We start from the raw sequence: 18,122 nt of genomic DNA, 5'->3' as shown, positions 1-18,122 counted from the left end.
TACAGCCATCCTTGGAGTAACAAGCTCCTTAACTTTGACCAGTTAGTATGGAAAAAATTGTTGTTTTGTTTGGAATGGTAATTGCAAAAAAGTCAATCTTACGAATGTGGAAAATGGATTATGTACCTACACATGATTTGTGGTTGAGAAAAATGGCAAAACACACTAAACTAGGAGAGAATGAGATTTTATAATGGTGGCAAAGGAGGTGTTTTCCATAAGATTTTGAACCATGTGCTGATTTTTTTTCAGTGTAAAGACTAATGGTTTGTGTCCATGCAACTGTGGTTATTGTTATTAATGTATTTTAAAAGTGCTGTGTTTGTGTTTTTTAAATGTTCCCTAAAAAATAATGAACATATTTTTATAAGAAATAGTTTTGACTTGATGACAGCACTAGTGGTAAAGGACCTTATATGTCTGTACTAATTTTCATGGAAAAGCACCCAATAGTTGTTGATATTTTTTTTTTTTAAAACAAAACCAAAAATGTCAACCTCATGGTGGCACAAGAGAAAAGTCAGAGGATCACTAACGTCATGAGGATACATCATCTTAGTTCCATGAATGTCTTTCCAACAGTTGTTGTGATATTTCAGTTTGGACCAAAGTGCTGGTCTCTAAAATACTTTCAGTCACTTTAAGATTAAAAGAGCAACGGCTTCCTTTTAGATATATTTGCAGTGACAACCTTCATACAGAGAGAAAAAGTCTCAGTAAACCAGAACAACGAGATGTAGAAAATCACTGACTGAAACAAAGACTGACAGGAAAGAAAACCAACTAATTAAATGACAAAATGTCTCCTGGAATGCAGTGGCAGTCTAAACAGGAGGTGGTTTCTTACTTTTATTGTATTCTGCTCAGGCCACTGTCATTACATCTGTTTAAAATGGGCTCTCCGCCTTCAAATAGCCAAAAGTGAGTTTGTGGCAGGATAAAAAGGAACAAGACCAAATGAAACAGACTCAGAATAAGAATGAGTGAACAGAGGTGGTTTTAAGAAGGAGGAGGAGGAGGAGAAAGGGAGCCGGCAGGAGGACTTGTCGGACAGAGTGACTAAGCATTAATCAGAGGTAGGTGGGATAATTACTGGAAGGGGAGCATTTAGAGGACGCTGACACTGCAGCTTATCAATTCATAACTGGCCTTCAGTGCTTCATATTTTCGCACAAGGGAGCTTTTAGCATGCATCTGCTTTATTGAGAGAGTGAGAGAATGAATGAAATCACAGGATGACAGAAGAGAGTATGTAGGATGTGTCAGAAGAGAGTCTGCAGATGGGTGATAAAATGTTAATCAATGCCATAATGACCTGAATTTTCTCACTGATGTATGATTAGATTTATCCGTGCAAAAGAAAAAACATTCAAATTAACAATCAAATGCTACAATTAACCTGCTTTCATTTAAATATTTAATTTAAGCACAAAACCTGAGTGTACAGAAAATTTAAGAAAAGCCTTTGTCATTGACATGTCAAATCTACCAGCCAGCTTCCTCCAGAAATATCTGCTTGCTCCTTTTCTCATGAATAACATTATCCTAAAATAAAATTCCAAAAATAAAAATCTGCTCTCATGCATGAGAAATGGCGCGTGTGTGTATAAAGTTTGTGCCTGTTGATTTGCATTACAACATTAGATCGAAGGCCCATTTTATTCTACAAGATGTGACAAGAATAGCCAGCTTTAGAAATACAACACGATATACAAGCAAGCTCTTACAGAATATGGTTGAAAAGCTCTATAAATAGCAGGTTTATCATAGCACAAATAATTCATACACATGCACAAACAAATCTATAAATTCCTCTATATAACCTGCAGTAAGGCGGACCACTCAGACTAACATTGTTTCCAGCAGAATGTCTTTGCCCATTTAATCTACAAAAATTGATTCATTTCAGGCTGTAGAGGAATTTTATGTCAAATCACTCAACCCCTGGATGCTTGAGATATAGTTTTAGGCTCACTACCCAACACTGAAGTGGTGTTTTGTTTTTATTTTCAAAGCTGAATGAATGTATGGTAAAAGGTTTTTATTCTGCCTGATAAACTAAACAGGCTTAAAAATTGACATTATTTCACTGAATTGGTGTAAAGATAAACTTTAAAGCCCAACTTCCAGCCACAAAAATATTTTTCTTCTTGTTTCCTCAAGTGGATGTTTGAGCTTCACTGTGCAGAATGATTTATGTGCAGAGTTTGACACTAGAAGGCTGTTTTCACATTGATCTGCTGAAAGTGGAAAGTTTCTTTGTGCACTTCGAAAATTTGAGTTTAAAGGCGTGTACCTGTGAGCATGATTTGGGACTACACAGCTAGTTTGGAGTAAATTGTGGTCCAGTATGCAACTAATTCCTACCATACACTACAAGACTTTGACTTTGACACTACAAGACAATATGTCGCAAGTCACTTTAGTGTTTTTAGTTTTTAGTCACAGACTACAAGATTTTGACTGGGGATCTTGCAGGGTCATTATTTGCAAGACTACAGCTAGATTCCTTTTGAGATTATTTCCCATCATGATCCTGGTGGAAAGTTACAAGAAAAAAAAAACTGTTGGAACAATAGAGCAGAAGCAGAAGCAGCTTTTGGCCACAGCTGCCCCTGTGTGTGCTGTGGTTTGTTCTGAAAAACCAGCCAAAAAGAAAAAGAGAAAACACCGCAGAATGTGGACACTTCTCCACTCTATTGTGATACAAATGGAAGGACACGTCAACAAAGCACTCTTGTTCAATCCACAACTCCACCAATTTCTCCTCCTTTTCCACAGTCCAAGAGAATTGAGAGAACTTGTTCACATTCTTGTGCCATGTTTACTATCTACTTGGTTTGCTGCTTCCTATTTGGTGCTGGTGAGAGCGCGCCTATTGGTTGTTGACAATATTCACGTCATTGAACTTCACTATTTCCATGAGCCAAGACTAAAAACTTCCGATAATATTAAACATGTTTGATTTTATCAGTACACCAAAACGAAGCAAGACTGACTTAAGACAGCTTGGACTGAGTTTTATGACCACCTTACACCAAACAATCAAGATGATGGGAGCATGCCACAATTCCATCAAAACTCTCATGATTTTATTCCGACATTGGAAATTTGTCTGCAACAGTTAAATCACTTGAAAAGTCATTTGGTGTAAGGGCACCATTACAGAAGTGTGATGTGAAAACTTCCACTGCACACTCGCTGAAAATTACAGTGAAGGAGGAGACATCTTGTGTGTAGCTGGTAAACTTTGGAAATTAACAATATTTGCATATTGATAGATTCTGGATTTCTTAATGAGGGAGAAGCAGAAGATGTAATTTTGTGCTCTGTAGAGCTGAGGGGAACTGCAGAGTCAGATGAAAATCCTCTAGTAGTCATAATCACTTGATCCATCATTAATGTAGATATATCAATAAATGATTGTTATTCACTGAGAATTTGATTTATATTGGTATGTCCTCTGTATTATTCCTTGATTTTGTAGTTTGAAAGTGTTGATAACATCAGATAAAGTCAGGTTAAAATGTATGTTGTGGGATCCTCATATGAGTCAAAAATCAAGTCTAAATAAGTACAGATCCCACAAATACAGCACTGGATGGTTATGACTTTGTGTTTAGAATAACGGATGCAGGGCTGTATTTCCATCTCAACTCTGATATGAAGTGAAAATATTACCAACTATCTTAGGAGAAATAAAAACTTTCTGAGAAGAATTGATTGATTCACTGTGAGATTCATTGTCTGGTCTTACCAGCTGATGTGGGTATATGATAAAGCTATTTATCATGTTTGTGACTGAGCTTTTATGTTAATGTGCTTTGTGTTTTTATAATACATTTTTATTGTGCATTTTTATTGCAACCCTGCCTGCAAGCAGTGTTTTCCTTACAGGACAGTAAAATTTGACGACAAGAGTTGCGACCAATAAAGCACTTTTAAGTGTTAAGCGTTTGTGCTAAGTCATATCCACATCACCAGAAAATCAAGTGTCTCAAAAAGCATGTTGATTTTGATTCTAATTTCAATATACTGTATATAAAACTACCAAAATTCTGCTTTAATATCATGCTTTCTTGCATTGCACCCTTGTACGGAAATAGAACCACGCTTTTGTTTGGCAGGCACGCTTGAAAACGAAAAGGTGCAATTGGAGCACATTGATTTTTCCTCATGTTAAAAAGCTTTTATTGACATGGCATTTTCTCACTAGAAAAGGTTACGGTGGAGGAGAGAGGAGAGGGAGGGAGAAGGTGAAACATAAATGGATACAAAAGAGATGCAGCACCATGATGGCTCTGAGCTCCCTGTCAACTCACCCCCACTTTAACCCACTTAAGTGTGTACCATCCTTTGAAAGTGCAAAGCGCCACACACACTCGAACAAAGATGTGGCTGACTCTGACAACCTTGAAATTCTGAGAGAGACAGCAAAATAAGCCCTTCCCTTTTTTCTTTTAGTAAACACAACGGTGAGGAAGGGAAGAGAAAGAGTGGAAGGACGTACTGTATTCAGAGCGCTGGGATGCAGACAGACAGACAGACAGTTTAGAGCACAAGGAGGATACGTCTGGAAACCTTGATCACCTTTGAAGGTTTGCTCATAATGATAATCTCTTTGTGAAACATCGTAATTTCACCATAAAGAGTCATAAAGCCTCACAGTGGCTTCTTCTCTGGGGAGCCAGACGACGCCTTAGTGCTGACACAGCACTAAATCACCATGCTCTCCCTCTTCCTCCTCCTCCTGCTGCTCTGTTTTTAATGGAAAATCATGCTCACTACTCATATTTCTCCCCTGTTTGTCTTTCCTTTAACTCTTTGGCATCTTGCAAGTGCTGCTCATCATTTCAAAATTGACACACTGTTAATGAACATACAATTAGCTCCTTTAAAATATGCATTGTTTACCATAAGAGGCTTGTAAAAGAGGAAGTATTTTCTTACTTGTTGTACATCATCATATCAAAATCTAAAGCTGATGCCATCAGTCTGTACAAAAAGTTAACGTTCAAACTAGGAAAGTGTTAATTATCTGTCCTGCAGCTGGGGAAACTAGATTTGTGAACAACTACTATTTTATGTGACCCAGTATAAATTACAGATACAGGTAGTATTAGATACAGTACAAATATTTGTACTGTAGTCTGTGCTCGTCTTGAATCCTGGACGAGAATTCCAGAAAGAGAAGAAAAAAAAACTGGAGTGGTGTGTGACATTCAAAAACAGAAAGAAAAAGTCTTCTGTACGTCAGAGCAGGACCCTGTGCAAAAGTCTGAATAAACACAGGAAGCAGATACCATCAGCTGACTGTGAACAACCCTGCCTGCAAGCAGTTTTTTCCTTACAGAACAGTAAAATCTGACGTGAGTTGTGACCAATAAAAGACTTTTAACTATTAAGCGTTTGTGCTAAGTCATATCCACATAACCAGAAATTCAAGTGTCTCAAAAAGCATGTGGATTTTGATTCTAATTTCAATATACTGCATGTAAAACTACCAAAATTCTGCTTTAATATCATGCTCTTCTTGCATTGCACCCCTGTACACCAGACCAAAACCAGTCACAGCATTGACTGGAAATGAAAGTAATCAACCAGTGGTGGGCAGACGGCAAGAGAAAGATCAAAGGCCAAAGACCATCTTTAAACAGAGACAGGAGTTACGATCTCCCTCCCATGTGCAACCATGTCATGTGAAGACATCTGAGCAGGCTCGATTTGCGGTTGAAAGCTCCAAAAGCTGTTTAGTGGACCTTTGAACTTATTTTGTCATGTGTACTGTTGAAGGTGCATGTTGGTGCAAGGCTATTGGAAAACGGCATCAATGAAAAGAATAAACAAATCAATATGAACTGCTTTTCACTCTAAATGGGTTGGATGGTTAAACACCTGTCATCAGGTGGCAGAAAATGGAAACAGATGTGACAAAGATCACAGATTCTGTTCATCTAAATACATTTATATGGAGTCAGTGTGCAGGCTTTACTTTTTCCATTGTTAGATACTGGTCCCATATATAAAGTATATAGTTTATGTAAATAAAGTTTACTTAACCTGCAATTATCATGACCATGTTGGGGTTTGTAGCAGTAATATGGTGAAAAAGTTGGCAGAGGTGAGACGTGCTTTCTGAGACTCAAGATATTGGATGAATATTTGACACAGGTATGTAGGCAGAAAAGGCTCCAGAGAAAGATCCTTTTTGTCTCATTTGCATGTTGAACTTCATTCAGTTTTATAATTGAAAAATTATTATATGCAACACAAACTGAGCAAGTTCAGATTAGATTGGATAATTTTATTATTCCCAAGAGGAGAAACTAGCTTGGTCGCCCATTCACAGTGAGAAATAACAAAAGAGTCACCGCAGACAACATTTCAAAAGATATTCTGGCACAACAGTAATAACACTAACACACAAACTAACTAACTAGCTGCCTGGCCTCTAAATAAAATGCTGATACAATCAATCAGTTAAAAAGCTGACCATAAATGATGCACCTGAAAACAGGACCAACAAATTGGGCAATACATATTAAATGAAAGCTTAGAATTAACAATAGAAACAATACCTTAGAAATTATATGAAAGATAAAGCCCACATCTGAGAAATCAAGCAAGTATCATGTCTTCCATAAGTTTCACACCACAAAACATCCCAGTCACACAGCACACTTTTTAAATGACTAAAAACACAGGGGATGAAGTTAAATATGGTTTGCACTCTCCTCCACATTATGTCCTGCAATTTCTTTCTAATGAATTAGAAGTCAAACCTGTTATAACAAAGTTGTTGGGTTTAGAAAAACCCTCAATAAACTGTCCTAAAAACTCAAAACAAACCTGCTTGACATCTTTTGTAGAGGAGCATGTAGAGGATGAAGGGGATTTCAAAATGCTCTTCTGTTGCTATTGATGCCTTAACCCATCTGAGAACATCACTGTGTCCATTTAAAGCAGATCCAGGGATTAAGTTCAGACATCACAGCAGAGGACATGATGGGGAAGATCAAACATAAAGCATCTAATGTCTGAAATACAACCATAACCTGTGGTGAGCCTGTGGAGCGTAGCCTGTTCTTAAATATCCCCTCTTGTACCTAAATCCCTAATCTCGTCATGCTGTTACATTCAATCTCTAAACGCTCTACATCAGATCCTGCAGTAATGCAGAACTCCAGAAATAGCCCACATACAGGATCTCTCAAGGGATTTCTGTCTGTGGCGACATCGCAGACTGTCAGCGTGTCTGACAGAATGTATGGTTAATGATCATCATATTCAGCAAATCACTGGGTCTCGAAGAAAAGTTAAGTGCTGATAGGGACACACATCTTCTCACTCTCTGACTCAGTTATACACACAGTCAGCATTTGTGCTGCACTGTTGTGTTCATCATCAGAGCTTCTGACTGCAGCATTAGTAACAAATGAAGTGATAGATGTGCACAGTTAACTATATGAGACAGTTGCTTCAGACTGCACTACAGAACAGATTAGAACATAACTTGTTTGATTGGACCGAATGATTGAAAACAGTCCCAAAGTATACCAAAACTCCAGAGTGGATATTTGCTATAAACAAATCTAAATGTCAAAATCTCCCAGCAGTCCCTCCAGGCTGCAGAGTTCATTATAGCCCATAAGAGTTTGTACCAAACAATCAATATCGTGATATTTTTACATTCTTTGCAGCTTGTAGAGTTGTAAAAAAAAGGTTGTCTTGAGGCTGTTAGAGTAAATGTCAAGGGGGAGATTTATTTTAGGTATGAAATTTGGTGGTGTGCAATAAATTTTGACATCTTTGGGCAAAAAGAAGGTTTTGTAGATAGTGACACTTGAGGAAAAGTCACTGGGTTACTGAGTTACCAGAACATTAGGATTAATCACCTGGGGACCTTAAACATCAACAGAAAATTTAAAAGAAGTAATGGAAAAAGGAAATGACACACTACAAAGGTTCACTGCTTGAACTGAACTGCATTGTGTTTATGTGGTGTGGTTTGATGTTTGGGGAAATATATTTGTTTTGTTGTTGAGAGTTAGATGAGAATATGGCAGGTTAAGGTTAGAGAAGCAAGTTTGTGACCAGGATGTCATTGGTTCAATCCCCAGACTGGCAATAAATCAATCTGGCAATAAATCTTATCACCACTGAGGTAACCTTGAACAAGGGCTTTAACCCCAAGTGCTCCAGTGGAGCTGCTCAGTGGCCAACAGGTCAGACTGTGGTTTTACTGGGCAGCTTCCCGGTGTGAATGCGATCAGGGTATTCCTGCCAAAGAGAGACTTATGAACTTCTTGTCAGTTGATTATTTATGGTCCTAAAACCAGCCAATTGGCACACTACCACCAACTACTGGACTAGTATTGCACAATTATCGTGGTGAATTGTGGAATACACTAAAGAGTACCTTACAGCAGATAAAATGGCGGACACAGAGGGAGACATCTTGGACCTCCGCCTCACAGTTGACGGGAAATCATGTGACCTTAGCAGCGGCAGTTGGTCTTTTTCTTGCAGTTTTTTCCCCGTGAAGTAGCTCATGTTTATTCATTAAAAATATATTTTAAAAGTCAATTGACGCGGTCAAGTTTTATATTTTAAATTGCGAAGTTTGGAATAAGTACAGATTTTAAAAATGTGCCGATATAAAGTTAATTCAATAAGTCTATAAAAAGTTGCCAGTTCGTTTATATGTTTTATGCAATGTTTTATGCAATGCAAATCAAATTTATTTATTAAACAATATGAATAGGCTATGCCTAACTGGAAGACCCTGTGAGCCACTGATGAAAGACGGTGACCCTTGGTACTTTTATCACATCCTTTTGCCAAAATCAAAATTAACCCGGCTATTATGTTAAAATAAACATAATCTTTTATGTTTAGGGTCAAATTGACCCCAGCAATTTAAACCTCCAAAAAATGACTAATTGAAGGTATTACCCAAGTTTACACTAAAGAACATCAGCAAGGACCATAGCATAGCAGATAGTCAATAATGGAAAAAAAAAAAAAAAAATTTAAAGATAAAAAAATTGTATTGGAAATTTCCCTGTTATCAGTCAAAACAAAGAGAAAATGATCCTCAGGCAACTGAGGAAATCCAACCTGTCAATGACAATGATGGTCCAGTGTTACACTGCTATAGAGTCCATCCTCTCCTCCTCAGTAGCTGTCTGGTATGGGTCTGCCATGGTGCAGGATAAGGTCCAGACTCAACAGGTCATCAGAAAAGCAGAGAGGATCATAGGTTGCGACCTGCCCATCCTTCAGGACGTCTACACCTCCAGGTCAAGAAGAATGGTGAAAAACTTTGACCCTTGTCAGGGAAAAATGATCTCCTCAGGACCTCGATTAATGTATTGACTCAGATGTCTGTGAATACAAGTCTTTATTCCTCACGCATGTACATGGAGAGAGGACTCATATGAGAGTCATGCAGTGGTAGAGAAGTCTCTCTGGAAAGAGGATCTTAAAACTTTTTTTAATAGTGTGACAAATCTGAGGGTATGTGTAGGTGTTGCAAAACAACCTTTCACATCAGCATAGGACCTGTATAACAATGTCTCTTCTTTTGACGTTACAAGCTTTCTCTTTCCAATGAAAGATCTCTGAGCTTAAATCTGAGATAAGCACTTGTTGACCTGCACCACAGATGGACAGACACACGGTTCACTCAAAGGTCTTCCTTTCAGAAATGTTCCATTGCTGTAACTCAGATACATTTCACAACATATAACAAGTTTAACAATCACAGGTCCCTAAACTATTCATGCTTTATCATAACAGGCCAGAACTTCACTTACTTCTAAATGTTACAATCATAGTGAAATGCAGAATTTTCCTCACACTTCCCATTCAGCTCATCACATCTTCCAGGCACTCCCCACTGGAAGGAGGTTCCAGACTGGTTAATCACCACTACACCGCATCTTCCCCCCTTCCCGCTCCTGTTATCACCACACATCACTACAACTCACAGTTAGCCATTTATTTTACTTTACAAGTTATTTACAGTGCAATAACTATATTCTGTATGTTTCTGATCTCACCTTTTCCTCTACCGATTCTCATATTTATGTGTGTGTGTGTGTGTGTGTGTATATATATATATATATGTAGGGTTTTTATTGGTTTATATATTGTGTTTGTCTCTTTCCATCTTTAAATGTACACCAATGCGACCACCAAGCTAAATTCCTTGTATAAATTATGGATGGGTGCATCTGGAAAACATTTTATTTTTATTTTTTAATTTTAATTAGATAGGGTCATTCTAGATTGTCATTTTAAAGTGACTTCAACCAGTAACACTCACATAGCCTATAATATGAGGTGATTCTGGGACAGTGATTAAGTCAGACCCTACACTACAGATGGTTAGTTGTGGTAATCATTAGGCTAACGTCAACTGCGTGCTACACTGCAAGTTAACGTTAGGCGTTAGCTTGACTGAGCATCCAAGCAGCTAACCCCTGCTGCCAATTAGAGAGCTAATGTAATGTGATTCAAAAGGGGTTATAATCAACAGTATGGTATCCATTTTAAACTAATTTAAACTTAGGATTCATTTACACATATTTTTAAAAAGTGTTTACATGAGCTGCAACAACAAGACAAAAATTGCTAACATTAAATACTTGGAGCCAATTGACATTTTCAAATATGTTTTCTCCATATTGATATACCTATGCTTGCTGGATCCTTCAATATATTAAAGTTTGATAGACAACATTGAATAAAACCTTAGAAAAGCCAGCAAACATTTTATAAGATCCTTAATAGATTCTGTATATTTTACCGCTGTAAAGTCCTCCCGCCTTCTCGTCTTTTCTGCCACAAGCGGACTACGCACATGTGCTATGCAGATGTTCACGCAGAAACGAAACAGGGACCAACTTCTGCTGTAGTGGTCATGTGGTTTTCTGTCAACTGCGGAGGCAGAGGTCCAAGATGTATACCCCCGTGTCCGCCATTTTGTCTGCATCCACGTCTTGATATACTTGGCTCTGTATAACGCTACAAAACGGTATTCGGAGAAGTGTGCATCAAGTGTGGGCTAAGTGTTGTGTGTGTCGGTACATTTCAGACGTGGGACACAAAATGAATGCGCACTCAAGTTCTCAAGACTGCAAGTGTGGGTAACGGACATCCTCTTACTTAGGCCCTGCTGCTGGAAAGGCAATAAATCAGGGGGTATAGTATCCTGAATCCAGTGTGTTTGAACATCTGTTTTTTTTCTCTTGGCTCAGCTCTCTCTAGACATTTTCAGCTCGGTTTTGCATAAAAGCTTCCAAGTCCATCTGCTGGAGCTTCTGCCCAATCAACTGAAATTATGACTTATCTGATTTCTGGCATAGAGGAGGCACCTTAACTCAGCAATGCCGTAAAGAACTACAAGGAAGCTTTATTTTTCATGTTTGGGCTGGTTTGTAAGCGAACACAGCAGGATCACAGGAGTTTACTAATCATACACACAAACAACAGCAGAGGCGAGTCCATACCAGTGGTTTCCAAACCAGGTTTCAGGGAAGCTCGAGGATCCTGGAGGGGATTCCAGCTGGTCCCCTGAAAAATATGAAACACTCAATTTTATTGTATCACTGCAGCCAATAAAAAAAAAAAATTTGATCATTGGTTTCACCACCCTCTTATCTTCTAAGCTACAGCTTGCACTATCTGTGTGAAGTCGTGCTGCTGTGAGATAACATACTGAGCATAAAATTTATCGAAGCAGATAAAATTTCTGTTTTTCTACCTTTTTTATATATATATTTTTTGTAGGCTACACATCACAGTAAAGGAGGAAGTGACATTAAACTATCATACACAAGTGAACAAAGTCTGTTTGATTTTAATTTAAAAAAGTAAAATTTAAATCATCAAATGCCAAGATCATGACAGGCATTTTGGTGTCACTGTGTTCAATGTTCAAAAATAGGCTTACAGGTTGGCAACGAAAAGGCAGTCCAAACAGGCAAAACAAGTCCAGAGGACAAGGCAGGCAGGCAGGTCAAAAACACATCTAGCACATATCCAGCAGAAAAATCAGGAACAGGTACAGGGTGACAGGACACAGGACAAGAGCAGGTAAACAGGTTTAGGATGCAGAATACAGGATTTGGTGGCTAGAACACAAAGGCATGAAGTAACGTTGATGAATTTCAGAGGACAATGGTTAGTGGGCAGGTACATTATACAGGCTGGGTGATTAGGCAGAATGAGAGACAGGTGAGAAGGCAGAGTTGATTAGGGAAAGAGGAACAAGTGAGCAGAAGGGTGCAGGAATCAGTTTAGAAAGTCCGGGGGGATCTAGTGGACAGGTGGAAAATGGCAACGACTGAGGCAGAAAGGGCAAAATAAACTGGACTAGACATTACTATGACAAAAAGAAAATAGTGACAAAAAATGCCCTTATTTTGTCTAAACTGTCAGTCCAAAACCCCAGAGCTATTCAAATTTACAGAATATAAAACTAAGAAAAGCAGCAAATCCTCAAACTGGTGATGCTGGAGCTGGAAAATGTTGAAAAAAAGCAGATTAATCAAACATCAATTTCAATATTCTTTCTACCATTTCAACTCTACAGCCAAGTGACATTCCTTCCAATAAATGTTATTTTACAGGCCTGTAATTTCCGAATGTTTTCTTAATAATCCTTCAGACATTTCCTGAGAAAAATAATTTGTTTCTAATTAAGGGGAAAAAAGCAAATACAGTATGCATCCACTATTTATTCATTGTGGGCTTAACTGTAAACACATTTCATAGTTTTGCATTCAGTTGTCCCGCAATGGTTTGACTAAAATACTCTTTAGCAATTAATTGGAGGTTTACCAGTTGAACACTGTTTAATTTACGTTGTTTTCCCCAGAGAGATAATTCTGAATCTGCAGACCCATATAATAAAGCATTACAGATAATGGTGGTATTTTATTGGTCTCCCATTCCCACAGAGCTGGGAGGGAGAGCGTCTTGCTCAAGGACACCTCAATGGGGTAGACACTTGCTGACAGAAGCATCTCCTCACACATATATACACTGCTTTTGTAGACAATTCTGTCAACAATCACAAGTCGTATGGTAGTAAATATATTTCAGCCATACACTCAAAATATTTGGAAAATGCTCGAAGTGTCAAACAGCTTTGATTGGACATAAAAGCACAGAAAGTGAATTTTTTGGGAGTGACTTTTGGCTGCTTCCATCCTGATAAGCTGCCGACTGAGCCCCGAGAGAGGCAAGCCGCTGTGGAGTTGAGATAAGGCTCTACCTGCCAGCCATGCTCATCAGTGTGTTTGTGTGTTTGAGTACGTGTGTTTGTCTGAGCCTCTGTCTGTGTGTGTGTCCTCGTCCCAGGCCTGCCAAGATAAGTGGTTCTCAGGCACCCAACTGTATAATCTGAGCTATACTAAACACCCAACAGAGATCAAGTCAAACAGTACAAAGAAAAAAAATACATTTTTTTTCCAGAACGGAGTAGAATGTAAAGATAAACAGAAAGGTCATTCCCACTCCAGCAGCAACAAAAACACCTTTCAGCTCTATACGTGCAGTAATGTTAATTAATGGAGATATATGGAAGCCCATTAATGCCACTTCTAAGTTAAATCCACCTTCTTAGTTTTTTAGTTTTTTTCCCCTCATAATTATCACACATTATCTCATAATCATAAGAACCTTTCTCATAATTATGAGAAACTTTTTCTGATTATTAGATTTATGACTTAGCATCTCATAATTATAATAAAGTTTGTGAAAATTATGATGATAATCATTTGAAAACTTGAATGTCTACAGAAGTGTGTTTGCATTCACCGCAGGAAAAAAAAAGAGAGGCCTTATCTTGTAATTACAACTTCCGTGTCTCATAATTATGACTAATGAGAAAACTCATCCAAATCTCATAATTATGAGATTTGGAGTTTTCCCATAATTTTGTCATAATTACAAAACACAATCTCATAATTACAAGAAAACAATCTAATAATTAATATAATAATTCATCTCAGAATTACGAGAAAACTATTTTATAATTATGTGTAAAGTACCTCATATAAAAACTACCTCATAATTATAAGATCCAGATCTCAAAATTATGAGAAAACAATCTCGTAATTATGAAAACTTTTCATAAAGTCTTAATTACAAGATACAGCCTCCAATTTTTTCCTTTGGTGAATGCAAAGCACTTCCATATAATCCCATTGGCTGATTTTATTTAGTGATGTCTGTTTCTTATTCCGTATATGCCTTTGTTTATCGCTATGTGGATTGTACTGTATGTCTTTGTCCTTTTATTATACCTGGTTATGTTTGTTTTCTTTCTTTCTGCTGTACTCAGGTCTCACCTGCAAAAGAGATCTTGATCTCAACAAGATTACCTGATTAAATAATTCTGTTAAACTGCCACCTATTTGTGTTTGTGAAGAACAAATTTGTGATGGTCCACTGGTTAAAGTTGTAGAATTAAAACATTGCTAGAATTCACACGTTAAAATTTAATTTCTGGTATGTTTATTAGACTTAAAGGATGGTTTTCTATATTTTCCTTATTGTGAACAAATCTCAAGTGCAGAGCCAAACCAACAATGAACTCATCCTATTTATAAGTATTGTGTGTGTATCCAAAACCTGATACATCGTATTTCTCTGTGCCATTGTTGTCCAAAAATTGATAAAAATGTCAGTGAAGTACATCACTACGCTGGTTGACATGTTCCTTCGCCCCCGTGTTCAATCTCAGGAGAGAGGTTCCTTACACGGCAGACATTTACAGAGCTTTGCTATCTTGTTGTGCTTCATAACACAACCTCTTGACTTTATACTACATTGTTAATTTCTCAAAGTAAATACATCAATTAATTATTGGTTTGGCTCTGCACATGAGATTTTTTAGCAATAAGAAAAATATAGAAAATTGCCAGCCACATGGCACAACCTTGGTTTTCATGCATATCCTTGTGTGGGGGCAGTGTCAAATGTAACATATTAATTTTGTTATCTACAGTAATTTTGTGAAAAATGATGTAATTATGTAGTAAGTTTTAATGTAAAGAGTCAAAACTTCAGCTTTCATTAGGTAGCCAAATAGTTTTGCTGGAGTGCCAGATTTGGCCCACCACTGCTATACATTATAATTATAAGAAAAAACACATCATTGGGATTCCACAGATGTCAGATCACAGGAGTTTTAATCCTTGTTTTCCTCTTTCTATCAAGTAGTAGAAGGTTAAAGAAACACCTCTTTGTGTAAAACTGAGTGAGAAAGACACAAACACAAACCACAAGCTGACCTCTGCACAGATATAGACCACACACACACACACACAATCATTTATCTCTGTGTTGTAGTTCACACAGGACTTAAAGTCATAAATCATATATTAGTCTTATATTATTATATTCATTATAAAGTCTATCCATCTCTTCTTAAGAGAGGACCGTCAGTGTCTACATACTGTCTCTCACACAAACCCACAGCCAAACATTTCTACTTACAGTCTGCTGATAGAAAATCTTTGTTGTGCCTGCAACTCTCCATTTCTCACACTTTCTGAGAAAATTACAGGAAGTGCAAAGGGAAGTGAAGTGTTGAGCTGCAAGCTGTCACGTTGCATTGTCGCCTGCCTCATCTTGAAATATGAGCAATATTGTAAGGGCTACATAAACTCTACCAAAAGGCTAGTCTGATGGGCAGAAACGGGCTGTGAGTATATGTATTTGTTTGAAACTAAAGAAGGAAGCAGTTACCACGAGCCACAAGTCAAGCCTTTATCAGCATGAAGGAGTGTGTGTGTGTGTATGTGTATGTGTATGTGTGATCCTATGGTGCAACCATGGTAAGAGCAGCACTGACTAAACTTCTCATCCTCGTGATCCTCATCTTCATCGTATGCCTCCCAGACTTCTTTACATTTAACAGAGGTGGGTCATCCAAATAGTTTCAGATAGAGGTTTTCTCCACTCTGTCTATCATGTGTGTGGTACGTGTGAGACTATATTCTTGTGTGTGTGTGTGTGTGTGTGTGAATGTCTGGTTCAGAGCCTTTTGAAGCATTACAAAGAAAAAACTTCTTGCTTTGGCTCAGTCCTCAAAGACGTTTTGTTGAAACTTTACATTTGAGAACTTGAAGTAAACTTTTTGTTGAGTCACTTTGTCTTGTTTCTTCCTCATCATGTAGACTCACTTTGACTCGACCTCTGTCTTTCTTTCTGAGCTGAATATCAATGCCAAATATAGCTTTGTACAACAGTGACTGACAGCTGCATTGAAAATGTTTCCGTATTATGTTGCCTTGAAAAGCTCGCTTTTTGAGAGGAACTTGCTTTTGTACTCATACTCGTGTTTGCATTCAATGGTTTCGTTTCATCTGTTTCTCTACTCTTCTCTATGACTTTCCTTGTTTCTCTTTGTCTGTCAGAGATAAACTCGAGGCAGCAGCTTCCATTTTGAGATCCTGCTCTGATATTTGACTTGAGGGCATTTTGATCTGCTCCTTCTGAATTTTCTGTTCTCCATCTCCTTTCAGTATCAAAAGTTAAATTCTTCTGTCTGCCCTACCGAACCTGCGAACGAGAGAATCGGGTGGGGGAGGGGGAGAAAGATGAGATCGGAGATGCTGAGGTTAGAAGAAAAGATATGTGTGACCCCTCTCAGACTCCAGGAGGTGAAAAATGGGAGCAGGTCTGCACACAAAAGAATCAAACCAACACAACAGATCTTGCATCAGACTCCAGGAGAGGTGGTGAAGACCCACAGATGAGCTGGTTCATGTGCGAGACAGATACGGACATAGCAGAATTACAAAGCAACATGTCATCTTCAGGTGTTGCACAAAGTTTTAAAGATAAGCTTTTGTAGTTTTACCCATGCTAGCAGTGTAGCTCAATGTATGGCAATGCCAGTCTGTTGGTCAGTCGACTACTTTTGCCCATCTGGAAATATCTCAGGATGAATTGTAAAAAATGTGGTTATCCACTGACTTTTCATCTAGTACTCCATCATCAGGTCAAATTTTTTATTTGTCTTTTATTATTTATGCCCACCTGCAAAACTAATAACATTCCCCTCAGCCTGAGCTGTACTTACTGTTTAGTACCATTTAGCATATGTTAGCATGCTAACATACGGACCTAAGTTGGTGAAACATGGTCAACATTATAACTGCTTTAAATCAGCTTTTTAAGTCCAACTGAAATTAAACTTTTATGTCTACTACAGCATAAATATCTGCATTGTAAAATCACTTGTTCTCCTTCGAGAAAAAAAATCAGTAACCAAAAGGGAATCATTTATATTTTAAATTCTTTGCTCATAGTTTTACATTACTTCGATTAAATACTGTTAAATTACTTACGTAGCTGGAGACCTTATTTTGATACAGCAAATCAAAATCTTGAATTAAAGAATAATGGTATTCGATCATCGGCAGAGCAGACGGGTCACACTGCAGCCTGATAGCATCCTGCTACATGATACAAGAGCCACAGACCCACATTAGCTTTTCATGCTAAAGTCTCCTTCTTATCCAACTCACAGACATGAACACATGTCCTTCAATTTTAGCGTCCAACACAAACATTCACTGGGGGAAAAAGTGCACCACTAACATCAGTTAGCAGGCTAGGTAGAGCCGAATTAGCGCCGCTCAGGCTGCAGCACATTAAAGAGTAAAACATACCTGAAAATGTCACTTTTGTCCTATTAGATGCTGGTTTGGTCGTTGCTCTTTCAAAATCCGTTAGTGACACACTGACTTGTAACTACAGCAGTTTGTTTACCTCTTGTCTCCCGCTCTGTGCAGTGCAGCACCGATAGTTTTTTTCTTTCATTTCTAATAATACAAAACTATTAACAATACATTTAAAAAGACATGTTCTACATTTATTTTTGACTGCAAAGAGGGATGATTAAATGTGATTTCACTTTAACATTGTCACAGTGAGCGTTTTAGAGCTGCTAGCATGGTGTTAGAGTCTTTGGACTTGTTCAAGTAATTTAAGGCATCTATATCCCATCTAAACTATCCATTGATCCATCCATCTATCCCACAGCGCTAAACCGTTCATCTTGAGATATCAGTGGAGCTTCAACCTTGAAGATGCAG

The 18,122-nt window shown here is 37.9% G+C and overlaps 1 protein-coding gene across 3 annotated transcripts in view; it reads right to left on the bottom strand.

The window, feature by feature from the left end:
• The window catches only part of klhl5 (kelch-like family member 5), a 55,787-nt gene extending 40,139 nt beyond the window's left edge, over nucleotides 1–15,648 (bottom strand). The window contains exons 1-2 of one of the 3 annotated variants that reach the window (XM_067584607.1): nucleotides 15,514–15,648; nucleotides 11,517–11,580 (exon numbers count right to left, since the gene is read on the bottom strand). In XM_067584607.1, coding sequence (XP_067440708.1) covers nucleotides 11,517–11,580; nucleotides 15,514–15,556 — 107 coding nt within the window. In that variant the 5' untranslated portion in view covers nucleotides 15,557–15,648. Of the gene's footprint in view, nucleotides 1–11,516; nucleotides 11,581–11,959; nucleotides 12,127–15,513 lie in introns of those variants that run through there. The other 2 variants (XM_067584609.1, XM_067584605.1) reach the window with 2 other exon arrangements.
• Nucleotides 15,649–18,122: the final 2,474 nt, after the last annotated feature.

Source organism: Thunnus thynnus, chromosome 3 (genome assembly GCF_963924715.1).
Source record: "Thunnus thynnus chromosome 3, fThuThy2.1, whole genome shotgun sequence".
Classification (NCBI taxonomy): Eukaryota; Metazoa; Chordata; class Actinopteri; order Scombriformes; family Scombridae; genus Thunnus; species Thunnus thynnus.
This window is presented reverse-complemented; position numbering and strand designations above follow the sequence as displayed.